The sequence below is a fragment of the Kogia breviceps genome, chromosome 16 (genome assembly GCF_026419965.1).
Source record: "Kogia breviceps isolate mKogBre1 chromosome 16, mKogBre1 haplotype 1, whole genome shotgun sequence".
NCBI classification, from domain to species: Eukaryota; Metazoa; Chordata; class Mammalia; order Artiodactyla; family Physeteridae; genus Kogia; species Kogia breviceps.
The window spans coordinates 78,538,343-78,564,092 of record NC_081325.1 but is presented as its reverse complement, the minus strand read 5'-3'; the positions used below and the strand labels follow the sequence as shown (position 1 = coordinate 78,564,092).

General features: G+C 60.9%; 1 protein-coding gene across 10 annotated transcripts in view; it reads right to left on the bottom strand.

Moving 5' to 3' along the window:
• MCF2L (MCF.2 cell line derived transforming sequence like) overlaps positions 1 to 25,750 on the bottom strand; it is a 123,095-nt gene that overhangs the window by 9,221 nt on the left and 88,124 nt on the right. For all 10 annotated transcript variants that reach the window (XM_067016852.1, XM_067016855.1, XM_067016857.1 and 7 more), the window contains 20 exons: positions 24,760 to 24,850; positions 15,610 to 15,729; positions 13,390 to 13,506; positions 12,826 to 12,975; positions 12,003 to 12,127; positions 11,548 to 11,662; positions 10,163 to 10,282; positions 9,676 to 9,867; positions 9,077 to 9,268; positions 8,534 to 8,693; positions 7,815 to 7,888; positions 7,483 to 7,556; positions 6,198 to 6,264; positions 5,518 to 5,633; positions 4,217 to 4,286; positions 2,880 to 2,972; positions 2,686 to 2,778; positions 1,778 to 1,903; positions 733 to 954; positions 529 to 621 (listed from right to left, as the gene is read on the bottom strand). In XM_067016852.1, the coding sequence (XP_066872953.1) occupies positions 529 to 621; positions 733 to 954; positions 1,778 to 1,903; positions 2,686 to 2,778; positions 2,880 to 2,972; positions 4,217 to 4,286; positions 5,518 to 5,633; positions 6,198 to 6,264; positions 7,483 to 7,556; positions 7,815 to 7,888; positions 8,534 to 8,693; positions 9,077 to 9,268; positions 9,676 to 9,867; positions 10,163 to 10,282; positions 11,548 to 11,662; positions 12,003 to 12,127; positions 12,826 to 12,975; positions 13,390 to 13,506; positions 15,610 to 15,729; positions 24,760 to 24,850 (2,410 nt within the window). The remainder of the gene's footprint in view (positions 1 to 528; positions 622 to 732; positions 955 to 1,777; positions 1,904 to 2,685; positions 2,779 to 2,879; positions 2,973 to 4,216; positions 4,287 to 5,517; positions 5,634 to 6,197; positions 6,265 to 7,482; positions 7,557 to 7,814; positions 7,889 to 8,533; positions 8,694 to 9,076; positions 9,269 to 9,675; positions 9,868 to 10,162; positions 10,283 to 11,547; positions 11,663 to 12,002; positions 12,128 to 12,825; positions 12,976 to 13,389; positions 13,507 to 15,609; positions 15,730 to 24,759; positions 24,851 to 25,750) is intronic.

Genomic DNA, 25,750 nt, shown 5'->3' with positions numbered 1-25,750 from the left:
GAGTGCAGGTCACCGGGGCCTCCACGCTGAGGTGGTGTGGCATCCCCCCAGGGTCCCCAGGCCCAGACCACCAAGGGCGTCAGAACCGACAGGGGCAGCCGGCGAGGCACCTCCCAGCACCGGATCGCCCTCTCGGGCTGGGGTCGCTCACGGGCGAACTTACACTCCACCACCTCCCGCCATCACCGGCGAGCGAGGAGGACACGCTCCCCGCAGGAGCCCGGTCGTGCGCGGCAGTGTGGACGCCTGGCCCAGGCGGGCCGGGCCCCCGCGCCATCCCGGGACCAGGAGCCCATTTCCTGGCAGGCACGTGGAGCCGCCCTGCCCCGCAGTGTCCCTGTACCTCGTCCTGGGCTTGGCTTAGTTACTGATGGCCCAGGGCAGCCCCACACGAATGGCGGGGCCCTGGCCTCTGGGGAATAGAGCTTCCCGGAGATTCTAGACGGCGGCTCTCAGCAGAAGACGCTCGCTGGCAGTCCTTGGGGGGCTGGGCAGACCGCGAAGCCTGGCCCGAGAGCGAGGGCCTACCTGTACAATGTACACCTCCTCTCTGGCGTTGTACCAGATCTCGAACTTCTTCGCGTCCCCTTTCACGGTCTCTGTTATGCCGACGGCCGCCATCTGTGAGGGCGGGGCGGGCGGTGGGCATCAGGGCGAGGGCACCCCCGCTCCAGAAGGCGGCGGCGCAGCCCAGCGGGGGCCCCGGGGGCTCCTCGGGGCAGCATCACTCACGTTCAGGGACTGCTTGAAGCTGTAGGAGGGTGCCTTCTCGTAGCCCTCGCCGTTCTCCTCCCGCTTCTTACAGAAGAGCACGGCCTTCTCGTGCAGGAACAGGTGGCGCTGCATGGGCTTGAACCTGGCCAGGTCCTTCACCTTGGTGTGGCCCTTCTTGTGGTCCGTCCAGACGCTGAAGGAGCCCTGCATCAGCAGCTTCCCCAAGTCGCTCAGGTTCCCCTGAAGGTGGTGGCGTGGGGTGCAGTTAGCGCCCAGAGCGGGTGTGGCCGAGGAGCCCATCTGGGAGGCCAGGCTGCACCCCGCGGGGTCCAACGGCCCAACACCCGGGAGAGGCAAGTCTGCTGCATGCTGGAAAGGTCGGGGGTCACAGGGGGTCTGCGGGGATGAATGGGGGAGCCCAGGGGTGTCTAGGGCAGTGGGCTGCTCTGTGTGACGCTACCATGGGAGACACGGGTCATCGGTTTGTCCAAACCCCCCGAGTGACCCTGCCGTGGGCCGTGGACTCTGGGTGACACGCCAGTGGAGGCCGTCGGCTGTGACAAACGCCTGACTCCATGAGGCGGGCTGGACGGGGGTGGCTGGGTGGGAAACCCCTGTGCGTTCCCCTCAGTTTTGCTGTGAACCCACTACTGCTCCACAAAGAAAGTCTATTAATGAAAAAACAGAGGCGAGTGCTGAGTGGATTTACAGAGAGGACAGGAGCCGTGCGCGGCCTGACGCGGGTACAGAGGAGCAGGAGGCCGGGTCCTCATGGTCACGCCCACACGCCGTGTCACCGAGAACAAAACGGGTTCAGGGAAAGACCGGGACTGAAGTGTTTTCGGAGCCGCCTCTGTGCTGAGGTGCAGCCACGGGGTGAAGCGCCCTGGCTTCCGCACAGGCTGGAGAGCCGCGTGCAGCGCGCCCGCGGCCCAGCCAGAGCCAGGTTTGACGGCGGCGTTCTGGGTGGTGCGCGTGCAGGGTCCACACTGGCAATGGGACGGCCCAACGCCCCGCCCCCGGCTCGTGGGCTCCTCCTGCAGGACAGGGTCGGGGGCCTCACCTCATAGCCCGTGATGGCGATCAGGTGCATGGAGTCGTTCACCGCCTTGAGGATGCCCAGGATGGAGCTCAGGGCCTCCTGCAGGTCCTCGGCCCCCTCGCAGCTCTTGCTGTATTTCAGCATCTCCTAGGGGAGGTTCCATGCACATCTGGACCCTGAGCCCCACCGCCCCACTGAGAGTGCCTGGGTGCCCGTGCCCTGCCCCCCAGGTGAAGGCCCTGGGCAGCCCGGGCACCGACCTTCAGGACACGTGTGTGGCTCCCGTGCAGTCGTTACCGGCGGGGACAACACCCCACATGCACTCAGACACTCACGCCCTCCCCCCGTCGGGGGGCCTGCCTGAGCCCTGGCCCCGGAGTGCCTCAGGAAGCCACCTTCCCGGCCACTGCGGGCCACACCCCAGCCCTCGCAGCTGCAGATCGGGCTTGTCCCTGAGCTGGGCAAGGGCAGACCCCTCGCAGCGCCTGGCCTGGGAGAGCACCCGGCCCCACCCCTGTCGCAGCTCCCGTCTCCCCGCCTCTAAGCCGTCACCCCTTCCGTCCAGATCTGACCCCGAACGAACATCTGTTCCAGCTCTTCACACCCATTCTCGGGCCTCGGCGATCTGCTCTGCTGGGCCCCCAAGACAGCAGGACACGGGCAGCCTCGCGTGTCCCCTGTGGGGCAGGCTCTGCCCACCTGTTGCCCTCTGTGTCCCTGACCCCCGACAATGGGCGGCGCACAGCAGGCCCTCCACAAAGGCGTGCGAAGAGCCAGGGCCTCGCAGAGACGGGAAGAAGGTGCCCAGAGACCACGGGGTTCAGGGACGGGACGGGGCAGCCGCCACTGAATGGTGTGCGGCTGGGGGGGGCAGGCGGGGAGGGGGCTCCGGGGGACACCCGGCCAGGTGTGGCCGCCCAGCTTCTCACCTTGAGCAGCAGCTGGTACTTGGTGATCCTCTGGACCGGCTTCAGCAGGTAGGAGTCGAGGCCCAGCTTGTGGTCCAACTTCTTCTGGCACTCCTGCAACCGCAGAACCTCCGCTTTAGACGGCTGCTGCTCTCCCTTGTCTGAGAGGCAACCAGTAAAGGGCCGTCCCCGCTCAAGAGAGCCAGGAGACACACCTGGAAAAAGGGGCAGTCAGAGCACTGTCTCCACAGGCTCTCGGAGCGCGGCTTGTTCTGGCAGTACTTCTCGTAGATCTGGAACTCCTCCATCTGCACCGGGACAGGGGCCGAGTCACAGGGCGCCTCTGCGCTCATGGGGATCTCAGCGCCCCGAGGGGGGCTGACCGCACCGCTGAGTCACACCCCTCTGCACGAGGACGCACGGCACCTCCGGGACCAGCACGACCTCTCCCCGAATCCGGGTCACGCCTCCATCTCAGACGCCACGGCTGTCACTGGCGGGCAGCCAGGTAACAGCCCCTCCGAAGTTCAGTTCTCAGGGCTGCCCTAGTCCTGGTACTCCTTTTATAAAAGATTAGGTCCATACGGCTGGCTTTGGCCTCAGAGATAACAGACTGAAAAGAAACGCAGGAGCAGCACAGACTGTAAAGAAAGGCTGGCCAGGGCTCAGCTACACAGGGGTACTCACACTTGCGTGTACGTCAGAACGGCCAGCGGGCTGGATAAAACAGTGACTGCCACCTCCACCCGAGTTCCGGGTTCTGCAGGTCAGGGGCGGCCTGAGAGCCTGCACCGCTCACGGGTCCCCAGGAGTGGCTGACGCTGCCGACAACCCCCGAGGCACTGCGCGATGCTCCCCCCCCCTCCGCTTCTCACGAGAGCACAGGGAGGCGCTCCCCAGGGCCAGGCCGAGTGGAGCACAGACAATGCCCCTGCTGTCCCTTGATGCCAATTCCTGACAAGGAGCCTCGGCCTCTGGCTTACGTAGTGTAGGCGACCTTTTCACTACTGGGAGGAAGGAAGTGCGTCCCCTGCTGCGGAGTCAGCAGTTCACTGGGATCCATACAGCAGGGTCGGGGGAGACAGCATCCCGCATCCCCTCCCGCTCCCAGAGCCTCGCCACAAGCCCCCACGCTAGCGAGCGTCCCGCCGGAAGGAGAGCGCGTCTACAACTTCAGAGCACGAGTGACCGTCCAGGGTCAGCTGGGGAGTGAGGGAGTCCTGATCGGCAAGACCAGCACGAAACTAACCCCAGCAAGAAGGAGCGCCAGCTACCCCTACACTTGAGATCAAAACTTAGACGCTGTATAATTTTGGCATCTCTTAAAGCTGATGTTTTATAGTCTCTCTTCTTTTTGGACTAGTATTTGGCTTTAGACAAAACTGTATTCTTCTGGCCCTACCAAAAAGCATCTCAGCCAAACCGGAAACATTTGTACTTGTGATTTCGGTTGGTTAGACGGGGACTGTGACAGAATTTAAAGCCATCGTGGCCGCAAGGAGTAACGGTAAGAATTAAGGCGCGGCGAAGGGCACATCTGAGAAACACATACCCTTTCTAGAAAGCACCTTCCAACCAGCTCTGGGCAGTCAATGTAGTTCTCCAGCTCCCTCAGGAATATTCTAGACAAAGAAAGTTTGCAATAGGTCACACGAACCACCACCAGCGTAAGACGGCACCTGTTACAAACCATCAGACGTTATGTTCTGGACAGCACTCATCCTGACCCTGGACAGTCCCGGAGACCGGGAGCAGGGACGCGCCACCCGATTTCGGGACCTGAAGCCCACAGCTGTCCCTCCTGGGGTCCCGACGGCACCAGACTCTCAGGTTCATGCAGCCGTGGCCCCGTGGGGATGCTTTGTTTCTGGTGTTGCGTTCACAAAGAAGTTGGGAGATGCTCCATCAGCACAAACATGGATGAAGAGTCCAGAGCGGCAGACGGGAGCATCTCAAGGCCCTCACAGCCCATGTGCTCCGTGGGTTTGCTGCAGACGTAAGGGACCTTGGCTCTGCCCCTGGGACCCTCCTCCACGAAGCGCTGCCCCTGAGCCTGTGGGCTGAGTTTTCCTCTCGGTTTCTGACTCGCATCTGTCCACTGGGTAAATCCCTCCAGGGCCCCCGCACCGAGGACGGGCCGAGACCCTAGGCTGGCGCCGAGGATGCTGAGGGACCAGGGGGACCAGGCCACCTGCCCACTGCCATCCCCAAGGGAAGGCTCCGGCTGCGGCTCAGGTGACACCTGCCGCCTCCTTTATAAGCAGCGGGGACGGTGGCTGAGGACAGAGGGCAAAAGCGAGTGGCCAGACAGACGCCCCAGCGTCTCCTGGAGTCCAGGGTGGGGGAGAGCCGGCAGCACTGGAGGGGTCGCGCACAGCGGCCCTTCCTCAGGACCGCAGGCCCCGCTGCCCAGCTGCTGCCCTCCGCCCCATGTGTGCCCGCCGCTGATCTTTCCCGAGAGCCCCCGAGATCGCTGAGGGTGAGCGGGCCCAGAAGGGCCATGCACACTTTCCCCACAGCCACAGAGGCCACGGGTGGCCCCACGAGGGGAGGACGGGCACGAAGGAAACTGCGGTGCTGCCGTCCTTTCGAGACGGGCTGGGCAAGGGCCTCGCCCAGGGCTGTGGCTTCGGTGCCATCCAAACGGGCCGAGTGCGCACACCTGGGGGGCCAGCTCCTGCTTCCTCCCTCCGTGGGGCCCCTTGGAACTCACCGCCGCCCAGGCAGCTACCCTGGGCACACCCTACTGAACCCGCTGCCCGCCCGCTTATCCCTCTTGAGAGGAAGGGAGGCATCTTCTCCCCCAGCAAAGCATAAGCTGAGGCCCGTGGGCGACCCGAGGGAGGGCCTGACCTGTTATGAAAATGGTAAATTTCTTCCATGTTTCCAAACAGAACATCCTTCTTGTTTTGAAGCCCCGTCGAGATGAGATGTGTCATTAAAGGGTTGTCCATCTCAGCAGCATAGCCCTGAGGAGGGGGGAGTGGTCAGCGGGGGAGCCCGGGCCCATGAGCCCCGCATAAGCCTGGTCTCCACGTGGCCGCCAGTGGGGAAGTGACACTGTCTCAGGCTTTGGAAATCGAATCCACCTCAAATTCATTCACTGACCATCTAAGGTGATTCTCCGGACCAGCACCAGAAATACGAGGGAATTAGAAGCAGCACCAATTATTTGTTTTGCGGGGGTGGTTCCATCCTACTCCCTTTTAACCCTTTTAAATTCAGGTACACCTTCCACGAAGAGGACAAATCCCGTGTGTGCGTCTTGCTGGGTTATCTCTGTGCCGCACCCGTGACCACTGCCTGTGCCCCACGATAGAAGAGTCCCGCACCCGGAAGCCCTTCTGCACCCCCAGGCAACAGCCCCCCACCCAGGGAGGGTCAGGCGCGGCCGCCCTCTCGGGCCGGTGCAAGCGCACCTGCAGCCAGCGCCCCTGTCCCGTGGACAGAAAGGTGAGTGGTCTCCAGCCCTGGGCCGTCTCGGCAGAGCTGTGCCGTGGCCACGAGACCACACGGCGTCGCGGCGCCCTCACCTCCAGAATGCACAGCAGCTCCTCCACGTAGACCCGCTCTGTGTCCAGAAGCTCGTTCATCACGTGCCTGTGGATGGGTGCCGGCTTTCACGCAGGAGCAGCTTCCCGACCGTCTCCCGAGGAGCCGCCCTGGGCTCCAAGTGCTCCGCAGCTGCCCTGCCCCTCCCCTCCCCGAGGCCCCGCCAACCGCCCGCATGCAGCGCTTCTGCGGCGACCCTCTGGGCAATGTCTATGTGCCATCAGGGGCTCCCGGGAGGGCCTGGCTTGCAAACCGGCCAGTCAGACCTCGCCTTACGGACCAGGATCACCTTCTAACTGCCTATGACCAAGCTTCCTGTTTTCATACACAGAAAACGGAGCCAAGGGTTGGGATGGTGGAGCAAACAGCAGCCAGCACATCAGCTGGCTCCAGCGCAGCTCCAAGTGCCTGTGTGCTCCACGCAGGGCGGTACGGGCCGCGGGAGAGGAAGACTCGGGTTCCCTCTCCAGCGCAGGCGGGACGGCAGTGTGAGCTCGGCGGGGAGGACGTCCCGTGGGAGGCTGGTTTCAGAGTGGGCGCGGGAGGGTGCCGAGTGCAGGCTGCCTTCGTGCAGCTACGGACGATCCAGCTCGGCTGGCCGGCGGGGGCCCCGTGGGAGAGCGACCGCCAGCCTGGGAAGCACATGGGCAGTGCCTTCCCGCCCAGTCCAGAGTTCGGAGCCCAGCAGTGCGTCCGTGCAGGGACAGACACTCTCCCGGCATCTGGGTGGGGCTGGACGTGCGGGGTGCCCAGGGCGGGTGGGGGGCGAGCAGAGCCTCCGCAGGGTTGTGGTGGGGAGAGACCAAGAAAGAGAAGTGACGCCCAGCACCAGCGCGCGGAGTGGAGGGTCGGAAAGGCTCGTGGGCGGCAGGAGGGGCCCGTCCCGAGGAGATGGGGCCGGCGGGGGTGGGTCCGAGGCCAGCCCTGCGAGAGTGGCCTGGGGCCGCATCCCACTAGCCATGTGCCCTGGGCTCAGGGAGGGACAACACGGGCTGTTCTGGGTCACCCAAGTGCTGCCTGCGAGCCAGGAGCAAACATGGCCTTTCGGAGGAAGACCTCTGTTTCGGTTCAGGTGTGGACACGTAGAGGACAAGAGAACGCGCCGCGTGCACCCACGAGGCAGCTCTGCTCCTGCTCTGTGGCTGCAGGGTGAGGCTGGTGGGTCCCACCTCCTGGGGCTCCTTTACGTACAGACCCTCCCAGGGGCTGAGATCTGGTGGGTCACACTTGTCCTCAGACCTGCTGGGGGAAAGGCAGGCCACCCACCTCCGCAGGATGGCCAGGCTCTCCTCGTCCCCCGTGGAGCGGCTGCGGCCCTGCCGGCCCTCGCTCACTTCACTCTGGGGAGAAAGGCGCAGGCCCACGTCGCGCTTTCGGCAACGAGGAGGTGTAGCCTGGTGCCCGGCGTCCAGAAGCCAAGCTCCTGTCGGTCGGGGGTGGGCCTGAGGCCCCGCAGGCGGGATGAGGGGGGCCCGGGGGGAGGGATCTGGCAGGGAGCAGAGGACGCCCCCAGGTGCACTGGCCTGTGAGCAGGAGCGGGGGGAGCCCGGCGGGGGGCCGGGGGCAGTGGGGACCAGGTGGCAGGGACGGGCACTCACCTTGGCCCTCCTATAGGGCCCCCTCCGGAGCACGCTGCCCTCAGAACTGTGGTTCTCGGAACCTCTCCGGATGCCTGGTTTGGAAAGAAGTGGAGAAGGAGTGGGACCTGGCGTCTTACTGCCTGGAGACCATCCGCCTGTCTTTGTGTGAGTTTTTTTAACTCTTGGAGGAAACGCAGCGAGCAGTGCAGAGCAGGGTGAGGAAAGTGCAGTGAGGTACAGCGCCAGGCAGCGGGGCTCTGGGCGCGCGGGCAGTCCACTGTCCACCACCTCCCAGTGCAGCCCGGCTCCCAGGTGACGGGGGGGGGCTTGGGGCCTGGAGGCCTCCGAATGGGCCCCGCGCACTGGGCTCAGGGCCTTTCAGCACCCACGGCCGACAGCAGCCACAGCTGTAGAAAGCCGCGGGAGCTGGGCTGGCAGCTGGGCCAGTGTGTTTGTGGACAGGAGGTGATAGGAGGGGCCGTAGGAGAGGCCGCGGGTCCAGCTGTGCCTTCCAGAAGTGCTGCACTGGGGGAACCGGGAGGCTTTGGGGCAGAGGGCCGAGCTGTGCGAGGGGAAGACCATCCCGGCTACGGTGCCAAGGACAGACAGGCGGGATGCGCCCAGGAAAGGCCCCGACAGGTGGTCCCCACCCAGCCGAGGGCCGATGGCACTTTATGTGCCGTGCGACGGGCTGGCTGGAGGGGGGCCTTCCCCAGGGTGGGGGCGACCACTCATACCCGGGGAGGCACAGGGCGACTTCGTGGGTGCCTCTGGCCGGGGGGCCACTGGCTGCACGGGCCGCGTCTGCTTGGCGGCCAGCTTCTTGAGGCTCGCCCGCCTCCGGTGAAACATCCCCTCTGCGCTCTCCTGCTTCCGGAAGACTTTCTGCACGTGCTCCTGCAGGGAAGGGGGCGACGGGCTCATCAGCAGGACACCTCCCGAGAGCTGCCGGGACACACGTGGCCCCCGCTCTGCCCTTGCCACTTGGCGGGCACCAAGGGAGGAGGGGCCCCGGGCCTAGAGCCCAGTGGGCGGCCGGCGGGGGCGCTGCGGACAGCTGGCCGGAGGAGTCCGGTTTCAGCGCGCTGTCAACAGAGAGCTCGGCCACGGCACCGAGCGAGGGCCCTCCCCGCAGGCAGGGACCCCGTGGGGGTGTGGGGGGCCTGGGAGTGACGTCCGGCCTGCAAGGCACCCTCTGCTCCCCGCCTCCCGGTCGCCTGGCGTCTCTAGGAATCATTAGAGTAACTCCTCGTCCGACGGGTGACAAGCTGTCTCCTCACCAGCAGGTCTCGGGTGAGGATGGGCTCGTAATCCTGGTAGATTTTGCTGAGCTCCTGGATCTTATTTTCCGCGCCCGTCTCCAAAAACTTCTCGATTTCCTGGAGGGCCGCCTCGGCGCCGTCCTGGGACTGGCACTTGTCCACTGGTTGCGAGGCCAGCAGGTAGATGCCCTCATCACACCACTTCATGGACTGGAGGGAGAGAAGGCACCTTGGAAGCTGTCCTGGCGTCTCACATGGCCCGCTGACCGCTGTGCTTTGGGACCACCTGCAGGACGTAGCGTCTCTATCCTGCCCCTACATCCAGAGGGCTCCCCTGGGGGACGCAGGCCTGAAACCAAGTGCATCGCCCAGGACGGGACGCATCCACACTGAGGACAAAGTGCAGGGAACTGGCTGGCCAGTCAGCCTCTGGGTTTCTTAAAGAAACGGCCAGTTGTGGCAGGCGAGTCCTGTAAACGGTCCCCCGTGTCAGAACAGGACCTTCTGGGCCACAGGAAAGGGCCATTTTTCACCGGTGCCTGGGGCCCGGCCCATGGCAGGAGCGTCCCCGCGGGACCGCAGGGCGCGGGGTGCATGGGCCGGGCTGGGGGGCCTACCGCCTCGAGGAGGCCATGCAGATCCAGCGCCTTGCCCAGCAGCCCTCTTCTCCGCCCGATGTCAGCTGCAAACTGGTCACACAGCTGGCGGAGCTCGTGGCACTTGGGGCGGATGGAGTCCACGGCGTAGTGCTTCAGCTCAATGAGCCGCTCACCCTCCAGGGCCAGGGTGCGGGCCCGCTGCGCAACGGCCTGTGGAGCCGCCAGAGATCGGCTCAGCCTGGTTCTTGGGGCAAAGGGGTGCCATTTCCTGCCAGGGGTCGGCAGGAGTGGGCGTGGGGGTCAGCAGGGTGGGATGGGGGTCAGCGGGGGCGGGACGGGGGTCAGCGGGGGTTTGACGGGGGTCAGTGGGGGGTGAGTGGGCCAGGCAGCCGCCCCTCCCCCTGCCCATGGGGCTCAGGGAAGGGAGGGGGGCTTCTGCGGGGACGGTGACACTGAGCACAGCATCCCCAGGCTGCCCGGCCCTGCCGCCCACGTCCCTTCTTACACTGGACTTCTCCTCAAAGCTGGCCAGGTCCTTCAGGAGGTGCTCCACGTGCGCCAGGCTGTTCCCCACATCGGTGAAGGTCGTGATCTTCTGGGCCAACATGTCCAAGGCGGCTTTGACCTGCGACGGAGTGGGGGTGAGAGACCAGGTGGGGAGAGCAGTGAGAAGAGCCACGGCTGAGAAGGGGGGGGGGATGCTGCAGGAACGGGGTGTGCAGGGAGCGGAGGGGGGCCCGGACCCCCTCTCAGAAGCAGGGCTAGAGGGAAACTTCCTCGATTTGAGAAAAAGCGATCCTACTGCTGACGCCACAGGTGTAACGTTGGAGACAAACACCTTCCCCGTGAGCCTGGAAGCAAGGCAGGGACGCCCACTCTCACCACCATCAGAGTGGTGGAAGCTCTCTCCGGGGCAACAGGGCAGACAATTTAAAAATATAAACAAATAAAGACATACAGATCAAAAAAGAAGGAATCAAGCTATTTCTGTTTGCACATGACCTGATCGTCTATGTGGAGAAACCCTGAAACTCTACAAAACGACTCCCAGATTGAGTTCAGCAAGGTTTCAGGAGACAAGATGAATACACAAACACCCAGCGGTACTTCTGTAGATAGCAATGAGCACATGGGCACCGAAATTAAAAATACAACACCATCTATAATTGCTTAAGAAACAGAATGTGTACACGTGAATCAAACAAAACATGTACTTGGGCTTCCCTGGTGGTGCAGTGGTTGCGAGTCCGCCTGCCAATGCAGGGGACACGGGCTCGTGCCCTGGTCCGGGAAGATCCCACGTGCCGCGGAGCGGCTGGGCCCGTGAGCCGTGGCCACTGAGCCTGCGTGTCCGGAGCCTGTGCTCCGCAACGGGAGAGGCCACAGTGGTGAGAGGCCCGCATACCGCAAAAAACAAAACAAAACAAAACAAAACAAAACTTGTACTGAACTCGCGCAAACCATACAGCACTGGTGAAAGAAATCCAAGAAAAATCTAAATAAATGGACTGACCTATGTGTTCATTGAGTGGAGGACTTGGCACAGTAAAGGTGCTGATTCTCCCCAAATTTAGGTACAGGTTCAACACAATTCCTGACAGAGCCCCAGCAGGATTTTCTCGTAGGCACAGACAAGATTATTTTAAAGTTACACGGAAAGGCAAAGGAACCAGAACAGCTAAAACAACTGTGATGGAGAAGGATGAAGGGGGAGGGACAGAGTTTCTACGACCTTCGTCTGCAATGGTTTTCTCATTGCTCACACAGTCCAAGCCAATCCCGCGGCTCTGTGTGGCTGACGAGCCAGTTCTCACCGAGCACTGTCAGCGGCCTTCTGCAGCCGCGGTGCCGGGCGCCCACCTGCACGCTCCCCGAGCCCCGGCCTCTCACCTCTCGGAAGTCCTGCTCGAAATGCCGGAGCTGCAGGCACTGCTCCAGTTTTTGCTGATGCTTTGCCCAAAACTCATCAAAGGCGGCCTCGGTTTCATTCAGCTGGGCCAGGAGCCTGCGAGAAGGGACGGCAGCTGTGCTGGGCCCCTGCAGCGCCAAGCGGGTGGGGCGCTCGGCCTGCCCTCCACACGGGAATGGGCGCATCGGAGCGCTCGGGGGCCGGGGTCTGTTTCCCCCCAGGGCCCTGCCCTTGCCCTTGACGCCCTGGGGCACCCTGAGTCTCTCGGAGCCACTTGGGGCGGTGGTTGAGCCGAGTGTGTTGTTTTGAAAGGTGGAGACGTGGCCGTTTGGGCCTATCATTTACAACCTCAGCCCAGGGGACGAGAAAGCGGTGAGCTGCCTCTGCGCCTACAGGTCACACGCTGCCGCCCTGACCCCGCCGGCCCTGGCCTCACCTCTGCACGGTGCTCTGACTGTCCAGCTGGCCCTGGTTCGGACTCTGCTCCGGGCCCCGGGCCAGTGGCTCCCGGATGCTCTCTAGGACACTCCGCCCCTCGTCCAGCGCCAGCCTCATGTCCTCCTGTGGGAAGAGCGCGCCACCCATCACCCCGCGCCGGGCCCTGGACTTGGCCCCGGGAGGTGGGCTCCGTGGTGCCCGGCCCCGCAAGGAAGTGTGAAGGAGATGACAATAAGGTGGGCACACGGTGGCCTATGCCTGTCCCCCAGACCCTCTGCTGACCGCTCAGCAGCGCTGGGGAGGCGCTCGCACCGCGACCGGGGCAGGGCTAGGGTTACGGGCCCCCCAGGCAGTGGGACCGGACAGGGTAACAGGAAACAAGACCCCCGCGTGTCTGCTCCCGCGGCCCCGCCGCCGGGGGCTAAATGGGGTGAGGGCTCCTTGGCCGGGTGGGGGGCAGCCCCCGAACACCAGCAACGGGTCACGCCCCCACCAACTCAAAGCCTGACTCACGCAGCTACCTCCGGGGCACAGCCCTGATCGCGCTTACCAGGAAGCCAGCTGTGTGCCGTGACCACTTGGTCGGGCTCAGCTGTCCGGGTCCGCCCCCCTCTCCCGGGGGCACCGGGGATGCTGTCTCGTTGCCCTGATCAGCAGGGCCCGGCAGCAGGACGGCAGGGCCCAACCAGAGACGCTGCTTGGAAGGGAGGTTCAGCTTCCCTGCAGGGCACCCAGCTCGGGAGCCCAGAACGTACCTCGGGAGCCTCCGCGGCTCCACTTACCCGACGGCCCTCCCCGCACCATCCGGCCCGCGCACGCACCTTGGCCCTGTCCTTCTTCTCCGTGTGGGCGTGGAGCACGGCGCTCGTGGACTGTACGTCGTTGGGCAGCTCCGTCTCGGCAAGCTCAGTCCCAAAGGCCTGCAGCATCTGAGCGGTCTGCTTAACCAGGAGGGCGAAGCTCTCTATCGCCTGGCGGGGAGGAAAACACCGTCACAAAGCCGCTCACGCGCTGCGCCCTCCTGCGCCTGGAAGCTTGGCCGCAGCCCAGCCCGTCTCAGGAGGACCGGCCGGGCGCCTCGTCCTCCCCCTGCGTCTCCGCCTTGGCTCCTTCACAGACACGGGCTCTGCACGCTCCTCAGAGGGTGAGCGCCGGGCACCCAGCTCCTGCTTTTCCTCCTTCTTGTCTGTCCTGAGCCCAAGAAAGCCACTCCCGACTCATGACTCACGTTACTCCTTCTGATGACTAAGGTCCACTGAGACCACCTGCTTGTTCTTGGGGAGAAAACCCGGGTAAACGGGAAGAGGTCTTGGAAAAGGCAGCACCTTAAGGCAAGAGCAGCTCTGCTGGATTGACTATGGTTACGGAGGACGCGGGGGACTCACGGTGCGGTGGCAGAGCCACCTGGAGTGGCAGTAATGCAGTGTCCCGCCCAGGTCCTCGGTCAGCTGGGACTTGTCGATGTAACTGTGCAATTCCGGGACGGAGCTCAGCATTATGACCTGGGGAGGATGAGAGCCGCCTGTAAGCAGACCGGCCCGCAGACGCAGACGAGGGGCCAAGGCTGGCGTGGACAGAAGGCATCTCTTGGCTCCTCCGTGGAGGGCAGGGTGCGACGCCCCCTGGGCCTCGGCTCTCCCATCCGTGAAACGGGTGTACGATGACCAGTCTCACCAGACAACAGCCGCTGGGGTCGAGCAAAGCCCCGGATGGGGCCGGGCACGCTGCCGACACCGGGCATCTGATGGGTGAGGGGGCCCTTGTGCTAACGGAGCCGCACGGACCCCAGAGCCGCGGGTCTGTCCGCATTCCTGCTGAGGCCCGGGAGGCTCCGCAGGGGCGGGGGTAGGTGCCCAGCACGGCACAGCTGCCTTTGGGGAGAACAGGTGGCCCCGGAGGCTCTTCCACACGGATGAGTTTTACTTCCTATCTTTGCTCTTGTCCTTTTGAGGTCATTCCATCCATGAGCTTGGATAAAAATACAGCCTTTGCTTTGCAAGCTGTCAGTTGCTGCTGCCGAGGTCCTGGGAGGCTCAGCCCACGTGCCACTCGACACCACCTCGTGTTTTATTAAACTCCGAGTTCGCTGGGGGCCGAGGGGACATCTGACACGTCCCGGGTCAACTCTGTCCCGACGTGGGAGGTTGGGGTGCCACTGAGACCCGGAGGACCACCTGCCCTGCCGTTGGGGGCCCATGTGAGGCCCCCCGACTGAGGCATAACCTTCACTTAAGAACAGGCTACGATGTCAGTTCTCAGCGGAGGTATCTGGTCTCTCTTTGCCATCCGGCAAGGCCGTTCCCCCAGATCAGCCTGATTCATGCCAACAGGACCAGGACGGGTTGGTCCACTATCCAAGGACCTAACGCTCTTCCTCCGTAATTTCCATCTGCTTCGTGTCTACTGAATCACGACAGAAAAGGCGAGAACACACCGCCTCTCTTAACATTTTCTACTTAGCACCGAGGTCAGCACAGGCACCAGAACACTGATGTGGACACAATGTAGCAACAGCCTTCTGGAGATGATGCTTCTCTAATTCTAAAGAATGATCCAAAATGGGCCAGGGAACAGGAGAGGCTGGCGATGAATTCTGTGAAACCGTGTTTTGAGAACTCACGGGCTCAGCCCCACGGGACCATGTGCAGGGCAACCACCGCACCTAGGGTGGGACCACAGCCTTGTTTCCTCTGACCCAGGGTCTCTTGTTAGCAAGGGTCACTCACCAAATATGGGCAAATGTCACCGCCTCACAGGGTCCCTGAGACGTTGGTGCCCAGGAGATGGCTCTGCAGAGGGAAGGCCAGGCTGCGGCCCGGGGAGCACAGACCCCTGCCCCCAGCATCAGAAACCAAGGCTTTTTTTTTTTTTTTTGCGGTATGCGGGCCTCTCACCGCTGTGGCCTCTCCCGTTGCGGAGCACAGGCTCCGGACGCGCAGGCTCAGCGGCCGTGGCTCACGGGCCCAGCCGCTCCGCGGCACGTGGGATCCTCCCGGACCGGGGCACGAACCCGCGTCCCCCGCATCGGCAGGCGGACTCTCAACCACTGCGCCACCAGGGAAGCCCAGAAACCAAGGCTTTTGATGCTACAAAAATGGGTGCACCCCCTTCCCCTCAAACCCCGGAGCCCGAGGTCTAGGGCCACTAAGTGTGGCCTGCACACCTGGCCCAGGCCGGCAAAGCACCCTCTGTCCTGAGCATGGAGGGCAGGGGACAACCTCGGGGACGGTGACCCACACCAGGATTCTCAGATCCCAAGAGAAACCTGGCTGGTCTTGTTGGAGCGGTCATAAGGTGCTGGGGGTGGGCTCTGTCCTCTTGGTAACGGGCACGTTGCCGGGCAACCCCTTCCAACGTTGCTCTGGGTACCTGGCTCAATGTGGGCCAGCCTCCCTGGGGGGGACGCAGGCTTCCTCGGTGCACAGCCTCTAAGGGAGCCCTGCAACCTCTGCCTTTAAAGGACAAATGGCAGATGCCAGGGGCTGCCCTGTGCCAGCCGGAGTGAGAAGGTGAGACCGGGATCCCTCTGCGGCTGGGGGTCACTCACACCCACTTCCCTGGCCCAGGTGGAGCTGGGCCGCTCCTCACAGGAGGTGGGCACTTACCGGTACCTTCATCTTAAAGTCATCTCTGTTAAACCTGAAGGCGAGGTCAGAGAGCGTCCTTTGGAAAAATCCCGTTGGGCGCAGGACAAGGACGAGCTGGAGGTTTGCCGGGAAGGACGCCTGCAGGGGACAGAGAGCCATGGCTCTGTCTGTGGGCAGCACGGCTGCAAGCCGGGCCTCCACCCCGCAGCGGCCCTCGGTCCCAATGGGGAGGACCAGCCCACCAGAGCGGGTGTTTCCAACACACCAACGTCAGACTAAAGTGGAAACGGTTACAGACACTGCACTGTTAGAGCGTCACCGTTTCTTACAGAAAAGGAGAAAAGTCACACTGCTTGGTACAACTGTGTTATGCAGCTTATAAACTTCAAGGTCAAAAGCTTTGACCTTCTGGGGAGCTTGTAATAACCTATAATGGAAGAGAATATAAAAGAAGATATATATTTATGTATATGTATAATTGAATCACTTTACCGTACATTTGAAACTAACACAACATTGTGAATGAACTATATTTCTTTCTTTTTTTCTTTTTTTCTTTTTTTTTTTTGCGGTATGCGGGCCTCTCACTGTTGTGGCCTCTCCTGCTGCGGAGCACAGGCTCCGGACGTGCAGGCTCAGCAGCCACGGCTCACGGGCCCAGTCGCTCCGCGGCACGTGGGATCCTCCCGGACCGGGACACGAACCCGCGTCCCCTGCATCGGCAGGCGGACTCTCAACCACTGCGCCACCAGGGAAGCTCCTGAACTATATTTCAATAAAAATTAAAAAATAAAAATAAACTAAAAAAACGAGCTTTGACCTTTTGTTAAGGCTGAGTTGGTGCCCCCAGATTCTTATTTTGAAGTCCACGTCCCCAGTGGCTCAGAATGTCTTTAGGGTCTTCACAGAGGTGACTGAGTTAAGATGAGGTCATCAGGGCAGGCCCATGACCGGACATGACTGTGTCCTTATAAATACAAAGGGGACATTTGGACATAGAGACCCGTGGGGACGCTGTGTGAGGATGGATGTAGAGACAGGGGCTGCCACGGCTGAGGGTGTCCAGAGGCCACCAGACGCTGGGGGAGCACGGAGGGACACCCCTCCACAGCCGCAGAGGGACCAGCCTGCCGACACCGTGATCTCAGACTTCTGCCTGCAGACCGGGGGACAGGAGATTCCTGTCATTTGAGCCCCTCTGTGGTCTATGGTATCTGTTATGACGGCCCCAGGAAACTAAGACACTTGTGCAATAAAGACAAAGCCACACACACACACACACACACACACACACATCACCTAAAACAGAGTTAAAGATAAGCTTACACCCAGGCGCACACCCGTAGATGCGGTCATGTGAGCAGATTTGCACATTCACGTAAGCTCTGCATACCAGGTGCCTGACCTTGGACAAGTTAACCTCTGTGCCTCGGTCTCCCCGTCTGCAAACAGGGATAACAAAGCGCCTTCCTCACCCCACGGTCCTGGAGGCCGAGCTCCTTGCTGCCCGGGCAGCGTCCAGAGCCCTGCTCCTGACTGAAGCCGAGACAGTGGCATTGTCCGCCCAGGGCCCTGGTGCCACATCCGGTGGCCTCGGTCTGAGAACCGGTTCCTCAAGTGAGAGAAAAAGGAGGAGAGAGAGAGGCCGCTGGCACTGGGCGCTCAGGCTCGGGGCTCCCCGGCCAGACGGGGCAGACAGTGTCCCTCCTGCCGGCGGCCCTGACCTGATCCTGCCCAGCTGTTCCCCACAGAAGCGCTGTGACCCTCTTGAGATGTCAGCTGACCACGAAAGCCCCATCCAGAACATCCAGAGAAGCCCCCGCCTTACCGCCAACAAGCCCAGAGTCCCGACCGTGGCCGGTGGCGCGCCTCCCCGACCCCGCGGCCGCCCGACGGGGTTCGCACGCCCTCCCCAGCCTCCTCACCTGGACACCTGCCTGGCACGCTGGTGGGTCAGGGAGGCCCTGGGAGCCTGGCCCGCGTCGGAGGATTCCGCTATCCCGTCCCCGAACCGGACACAGCGAGGCCATGGCCCCGCGGCCCCAGGGCCTGCCCTCCCACCGTGTCTGGGCGGCCACCCTGAATCCCAGCAGCGAGCGTTCGGCCTCCGTGTCTGCCCAGGGGCCCTGCCCCATCGTCCTCTGTCTCCAAACACGACTCACATCTCGGGGCTGGATCACGCCATCCCGTTCCTGTGGTTGATGCACATCTGCTCCCTGCTGCCCTCCTGCCCAGGCCGCCACCTGCCTGATCTGCAGCCACTCTCACCAGGCCACGGTGGGGTCCTGGCCCTTCACGGAACCCGACCTCAATCCCCTCTACTGGATCTTTACCCCGCGAGTCAACCACAGGCCCCCAGACGTCTTCTCAGGTGTGCTCTGCCCCAGCGCACGGCCGCCTGGAAGCTGAGCTTTCCTGCACCTCCACCCCACCTCCTGGCCTCTCTTGCACTCCTCGGCCTCTCTGCACACCAGGACACAGCGCTGGTCACCACTGTGACTCCGCACCCTGTCTCCAGCCTAGCCGCGCCTGCCCTACACCTGCTGGGGCCCCTCTATCGCCTGCCGCCCTCCCCCCTGCCCCCACCGCACCCCTCCTCCATCGCCTGCCGCCCCTCCCCCCCACCCCACAGTCCCTAATGTGTCCAGGTGTCGCCATCACAGCCCTGGAGGGCAGGACTGCGTGTCCCCCGTGCCAGCACCCGAGCAGCTGCCCGCTGAGTGTTGTGGACAAAGACGAGAAGGTGGGCAGCCCGACGGGGGGGCTCTGGGTCCCCATCAGCAAGAGGGCCGTGCACACCCCACCACCAGGCATGAGACCGGCCTCCACTACTTCAGGAAAACCGCCTTCAGCATCTCTTTCTGGAGGTGACACCAAGGCACGCTTTCCAGCCTTCGGCCCAGTTTTATTGCCCTGATCCGCCCCTCACAGCTGGTGTGGCCTGAGCTTACAAGGTAACACGAGCCCTTGTCCGTCACTGATGCCCACTCAGGGCAGGTGGCCAGGAAACCCAGGGTGGGGGACTTGCCCACCCCATCCTGGGAGGAGGGGCACCAGCCGTGCTCACCGTCCCTGAGGGGGACCGTCAACGTGGAGAAGATTGTCCCCTTCTTGTCCTCTGCTTCAGTCTCTCCGTGTCTCTAAATGACTGAGTCTTTATATTGAAGAGAGTAACTGTGAGACCCCGGCCCAGTGGGAACACTTCAATGAAACACACACAACTATAAGTTAAATCATAATTTATAGCTGCAGATTAATTTTCTCCCCCTTGGAGTCAAACATCTGTATGAAAAGCTCAGGGAAATTCCAAAACAAAACCTTTATTTTAAAAATAGAGTAACTATGGGGCTTCCCTGGTGGCGCAGTGGCTGAGAGTCCGCCTGCTGATGCAGGGGACGCGGGTTCGTGCCCCGGTCCGGGAGGATCCCACGTGCCGCGGAGCGGCCGGGCCTGTGAGCCGTGGCCGCTGAGCCTGCGCGTCCGGAGCCTGTGCTCCACAACGGGAGAGGCCGCAGCAGTGAGAGGCCCGCGTACCGCAAAAAAACAAAAACAAAAACAAAAAAAAATAGAGTAACTATGGGACTTCCCTGGTGGCACAGTGGTTAAGAATCTGCCTGCCGAAGCAGGGGACACGGGTTCAAGCCCTGGTCCGGGAAGATCTCACATGCCGCGGAGCGGCTGGGCCCATGAGCCACAGCTACTGAGTCTGCACTCTAGAGCCCACGCGCTGCAACTACTCAGCCCATGTGCTGCAAATACTGAAGCTCACGTGCCTAGAGCCCATGCTCTGCAACGAGAAGCCACCAGAATGAGAAGTCCACGCACCACAATGAAGAGTAGCCCCCGCTTGCCGCAACTAGAGAAAGCCCACGTGCGGCAACGAAGACCCAATGCAGCCAAAAATAAATAAATAAAAATAGAGTAACTATATGGAAGATTTGGGATGAAGACTAGAAAATAACATCTTTTTGTAACTTACTCAGTAATCAAGTGATTATGATAGTTTCTATGTAACCTGAAAGTAATACTGTTTCTTTCCTGAGACTGACCTTCATTGGTTGAGGAACAGATAGATGGTGTGAGGACCATTAAAATGTAATCTGGAGACAGAAACAGAGGCTGGTTTCTGAATTAATATTCTAAGAGCCTTATACAATGCAAAGACATCACCTACATTTACAAAACAGCTAAATGCAGTGGAACGCAGTAGAAGCTCTGTGGAACCCCGGTGCCTCAGGGAATGGGCCTTGAAAACCCTCCCCAAGTGCATGTTACTTTCTTAAGTTTTGCTCAAAGTCACATTTACCCAGCCTGACTATACATCTGATTTCAAACAGAGCAGCCGAAGCCTGACCAGTAACATTTGTCTGACAGCAGTCAAAAAACACAAGTCTGTGTGATGCATATCAACTTGAAGCTTGGTGTCTCAGTGCCAACAGATGAAAACCCTGGGGCCCGAATCGGAGCGGCTGACGCGAGAAGAGGCTCCCCTCACTCCCAGCGTGGCTCCCACGCAGGTCGGGTGTGAGCAGTGAGGACGGGGCCGTCTAAGATCCCCCACCTCCGGGGGGACGGTGTGGAGACCGTCATAAACACCGTTACGGAAAAGACATTTAAGAACTCGGTAGGAAGGGCACCTCTTTGGTCGGAGGACGATCATTAGACCGAATACTCCCCACATCAGGGGAGCTGTGCTCCCCTGAAACATTCTGTGTGGACCTGCACTGCCCACCGGCCTGGACTTGGACCCCCAGCCGTCGACCCCATCAGTAGGCGGCCTCGGCCCTTTGAAGCCCAGTCCCCACCTGCAGCACAGGTGAGTTTAAGGAAAGCTGCATCAAGGCCTCTCCACGCACAGCCCAGGGCTGGAGGTGCCCTGTCCCCTCCACAGAGCAGCTCTGCTGAGCTACTTATTATAGAAGCCGCAGCTCTTCAAGAGTCAATGCTGGCCTCCCAAGGGGCCAGTCTCTGTGTTATCTTCAGCCAGAGCGGTGCTATGACCCGACCCCCTCAGTGACCTGTGTTCCACCCCCTGCACCCCAGGCCCTCGGAAGGAGCCATGCCCTGGCTCCCCGCCTTTCCGTCTGTGTTCCGAGGCGCAGACAAGGCCTCCTTCCCCTCCCAGCTCTCGGCAGGGCCACCTCAGCCGGGAAGCCCTCCCGGAGTTTGCTCTGCCCCCGTCTTCCCTCCACCAGGTGCTCACCAAGCGGCGCTTAGACCTCTAGTAACTAGCGCACAGTAGGAATTCACTAGCATTGTTTAGGACAATGCTATTTTGCTATATTTGGAATATTTACTGGATGACCTAAAAATCCTGGTGCTTCAGATACTTCATTTTGTACCTTTTCTGCACACAGAAGGCATAGGCTTTATATGCAAAACCTGGAGCTCTGCCCCATGCAGACTAGAAACAGCTCTCACTGTGATTTCCTTCAAGGTGTGCTCTAGGGTACGGACTCAGCTGAGTCAGGCTGGCTCCAAACACAGATCAGCACCCTCTGCTGCAATGTCCCCAGCTGCCCCCCAACTCCTCCACAAACTCCTGTAGTTTAGAAAAAGGGGGTTCAATTTTAAACGGAATCCCAGAAGAGTATACATGGTATTTTATGAAAGATACAACCATCTGAGGATGGTCCAAACCTCGATCCAACGGTTGGACAAAGAGCTATGTTCGAACTCTCAGCTTTGGGTCTCATCCATGGCTTGTGACCGTGAACTGTGACAGGCAAACATGCACATCGAACTGACACCCGGTGAGCTGCCATGGGCTCTGCTCTTGATGGGGACATAGCAAGTCTGATTTTGGCGACACTGGACTTTGGACCCTTCAATGTCCAAAGATAAGACTATTTTTCTATTCCAAGCTGAGGCAGAGGCATCCAAACAAAGGAAAAAGAACACCCCAAAGCACAGAAAACTCAGCTCACGAGACAGCACACATGGCAGCTTAAAATAGCCCCCAATTTCAGCGCATTATGTAAGCGTCCAGGCTCACTCGGGCGGCCAAACATGTTTGGATCAGTAGCCTCTCTGCCTGCGGCCCCGGGCCATGGTGGAATCGCTCAGGGTGGGCCGGTGCCGACAGATGTCCCTTCCTCAAGGGCTCTGGCCCAGCTGAAGCCAGGTGGTCTTCTCCCCCAAGCTCCCCTGGATGAAAGCAAAGGCCAGTGAGGCTGACGGTCCAGGTCCACAGCAGGGGATGGCATCGGGGGCCAGCTCTGCCCTCTGCTGCTCCCCTGCGTGGGGACAAGGCGCCGGCTCTGTCCCCACCAGAGCCAGGGTGTGGACGGGACCCCGCACGTAGCTCAGGGGGGCACATGGAGCGTGAGTGGCAAGGCTGGTCTCGCAGTGTCCCCACCCCCTGTGGCCTCCCTGCCCCGCCTCCGGTGCCCCGTGTGTGTATGTCCGGCGTCTGGTCACAATGTCAGCCATCTGCACTCCACTGGTCTACACATTTCTCGCTACGCTCCCCCGTCCCCAGCACCTCCTGCCATACCAGGCACACGTTAAGGTCTGGATAAATGTGTTGAATATATAAAGAGAACTTTGGGCATTAATACGATCAGTGAATTCTTGTATCAAAAACCATTGGAGTTCAAAGAGAATTTTTGACAATTCTGCTGAAAAGTGCTAACTTCTGAGCAGTTCCAAGGCAGTACTGGGGAGCCCTAAGGCTTATAGGAGAAAAATTTATATTTTTATTGTATAAGAATCAGTGCAAACATGAAAACTCTAACTTTTCAGTTATGATTTTCACAAAGTTTTGAAGTTGAGCCAGCTCTCTTCAGAAATTCATCTCGTTATAAACTGGATGAAGGGACTTCCCTGGTGGTGCAGTGGTTAAGAATCCACCTTCCAATTGAGGGGGCATGGGTTCGAGCCCTGGTCCAGGAAAATCCCGTATACTGTGGAGTAACTAAGCCCGCGGGCCACAACTACTGAGCCTGTGCGTCACAACTACTGAAGCCCGCGTGCCTAGAGCCCATGCTCCGCAACAAGAGAAGCCACCGCGATGAGAAGCCACCGCACCGCAACGAAGAGCAGCCCCCGCTCGCCGCAACTAGAGAAAGCCCGTGAGCAGCAATGAAGACCCCACGCAGCCAAAAACGAAACAAAACGAAACAAAAAAACAACTGGGTGAAGAGTATAACTATGTTTATACTCAGCCACGGGAGAGCCTGACCCTACAACGGGTCTACCCTGGGCCACTGACAATCTCGATGATTACTCAGGTTTTAAAAATAATGTCTCTGTTTCTTAGAAAACAATACTGCATTTGGAGAATCTCTTATTATCTGACCAGGAGTGGCTGATCAGCTGGAGAGATATTCACAGCGCTCCTGTCTCGCCCGGGCCCAGGCTGGGTGCCGGCCACACAAAGGCGAATGGGGCTGGCCGTGGCCTCGAGGGACCATGGCGTGCCAACAGAGAACGAGGGTACCCCCCCAGGAAGGGAGGCCAGGCAGGGACTGAGTGCAGCCCTGCTCCAGGGTTGGGGGGGCCGCTAGGGGCGGGTATGGAGGGATGAGGGGCAGCCACCCTGGCTCTGGGTGAGGCCCCCCAGGGTGTGGCGTGCGGCAAGGCCTGGACCCCAGGAGGATGCCCGTGACCATCACGGCAAAGCGGCGGACTCGGACGCCCGCGCATACCACAACGTGCCTGAGCGGTGGTTCAAACCACTGAGAGATAAACTCAAAAGAACTGGGCAGATTATTGGACTCGAAAATGTTGTTATTATAACGGTGTCACCTTTTAAAACAGCAACACACTTGACTGGAAACTTCTTGGCCACCAGCTGAGGACTAATTCACTGAGTTATTGATTCAAGAAAAATGTGTTGTTAAGTCCTTTGTGCATCTGACCCAAGTGGCTTTTACAATTTAATCTTTAATTTGGGCTGTCAGGTGACATCATGCGCAAATTTATTTTAAAATTTAAAATAATGAAATGGTCATGCTGGCTGTTAACTGGTGGTGGCACATCAAAGTCCTCTGTGAGTTTCTAAGGATTTAAAAACAAAGGAAAGCTGACGATGAAACGTGAATACGCTTCTTTTGAAACGTCCTGAGGTGTTTTGATTTGTTGCGGACAAACAGTGAGGCAGAGAGTGCGTGCCTGGTGGGGACGGGGAAGGAGAGGCAGGGCGGTGAGGGAGTCGCTTTGTCAGGAGGACAAAGTGGGGAGCGGGGAGCGGGCAGCCCCGGGACGGGTCTGCACAGGACCCTGTCGGTCGTGAGTGTCGGAGCAGATACTGAGCCCGAAGCGCTGTTCGGAGGAAGTACCGAGGCAACCGGGAGAAGCGATCAGCTCTCCCGCCCCATCCAGACCCCCGCACAGCAACAGCCCCTCAGAGGCCAGAACAAGACCCAGAGCAAGAGGCTGGGGGAGCGTCACCCCACCGAGGGTCGGGGGCAGCGGAGCGTGGAGCCCACAGGCGCCCGGGGTCACTCTGGCTGTGGCGAGGCAAGGTGGGGGTGAAACTCGGCCTGGGAGGAGCGCTCCGCACCCAGCTCGGGAGCGGGGCCAAGCCGCGCCCAAAATAAGACCGGGGGCTTTCTGCTGACTTCAGCTTCCCTCTTCAGCGCCTGCCGCGGCTAAAACCAGCACGGCAGCGCCGCAGAGCAGCGGCTCTCCCGCCCACAGCCTGCGGACCAGGAGCGTCTCCACGTGGCCATGAGGGCCACCAAGGGCGGCTACTAGTCTGACTTACTCGTAAGACTAAAGAGGAAACAGCCGGTTCAGAAGGAGAACGTCACATAGGAAAAGCTATTCAATACAATCCCCAAACTTGTAGGCTGAAGGTTTCCGTGACACTCTCGTCACCCTCAAGAAGGACTGCACGGTATGTCCTGAGCATCTCACAGACTCAACGTCAGAAACAAACCAGCTGGTGAAACTGCTCTCACATTATAACACAGCCCCTGAGAGTTAACCCACTTGAGAACGCACAGGCATGCGCACACGCGTGCACAGACACGCACACACACCTGGGCCAGCAACGCGAGGAACCCAGGGAGGTGTGGGCTGGCCCTGCCCCAGGCTGGTGCTACGAGCCGGCGCCCCACCGAGCACCACAGGCCGGAACCCAAAGTGCCGGCAGGCAGGGAAGGCCGCGTCACCCGCCCAGGAGGAGGGGGTGGGGGGCGCGGGCGCGGTACCGACACTTACCGCGATTCTCAGGATGGACGCCTTGACCGAGGTCCATTTGTCCTGCCTGCGGTCTATGACCAGGATGAACCCGACGCCAGCATCCTGCAGGCTGAAAGGAGGAGAGGGCCGTGCTCAGTGTGCCGCCGGAGGCCGGGCCTTCCCTGCCATCCATCTCTGGGAAGAGCGCGGCGCACACCGGCTCCTCCTGCGACCCGCACGCTGCTTCACGGTGTGCCAGGGGCGCCGCGTGCCAGGACAGCATCGAGCCCCCTGCGGGGCTTCCCTGAGCTCGTGGGCACCTTCCAGGGCTCGCTCTGACCCGAGACGGACGGACAGACTCTGTGCTGTTTCTTTCCCAGCCTGACACCAACCAGCTCCCGGCACAGAGAGGCGGGCAGGGCCCATGCTTCCTGGAGCCCAGCTGTTCCAGTCAGAGCTGGTCACCTTCCCTTGCAAGTGGACCGGCCGGCCCAGCCCTTCACAGTGAGCCTATGACCCACATGTCCCATTAGTCCCAGCATCTGGGGTGCCCCGAGTTCATCCGCGACACAAAATCGCTCTTGAAGGCACGGCCACAGCTCGGGAGAAAACCCCCGAGGCGCCCGAAGGTGCACGAGCGTCCGCTGGGGACGGGAGACAAGATGAGGCTTCTCGCAGCAGCGGCATCTGTGAAAAAGATGCTGAGCACCTGGTGACGACAGCCCCGTCCCCACTCAGCCTGATGCGGCGTCTGAGTCACTGTGGAGACCAGGAGGCTTCTCCCCTTGGACAAGCCCGCCACCGTGAGCCAACTGCAGAGCGGCGGTGCCCACGCCACCAATCCGCGCGGAAGGAGTGAGAGAGCCGGCTGAGGCTCTGACTGGAATTGCTAACTTCCAAGTCTCTGAACATACCACCGGTTTAAGTGAAGACCAGAAATACACGGCACACAAATAAATTACGCGGCTGCTGGCAGTGCTCTGCCTGTTGGGAACACTATGTAACAGAAGTCGGAGCTGAAACAGCCCAA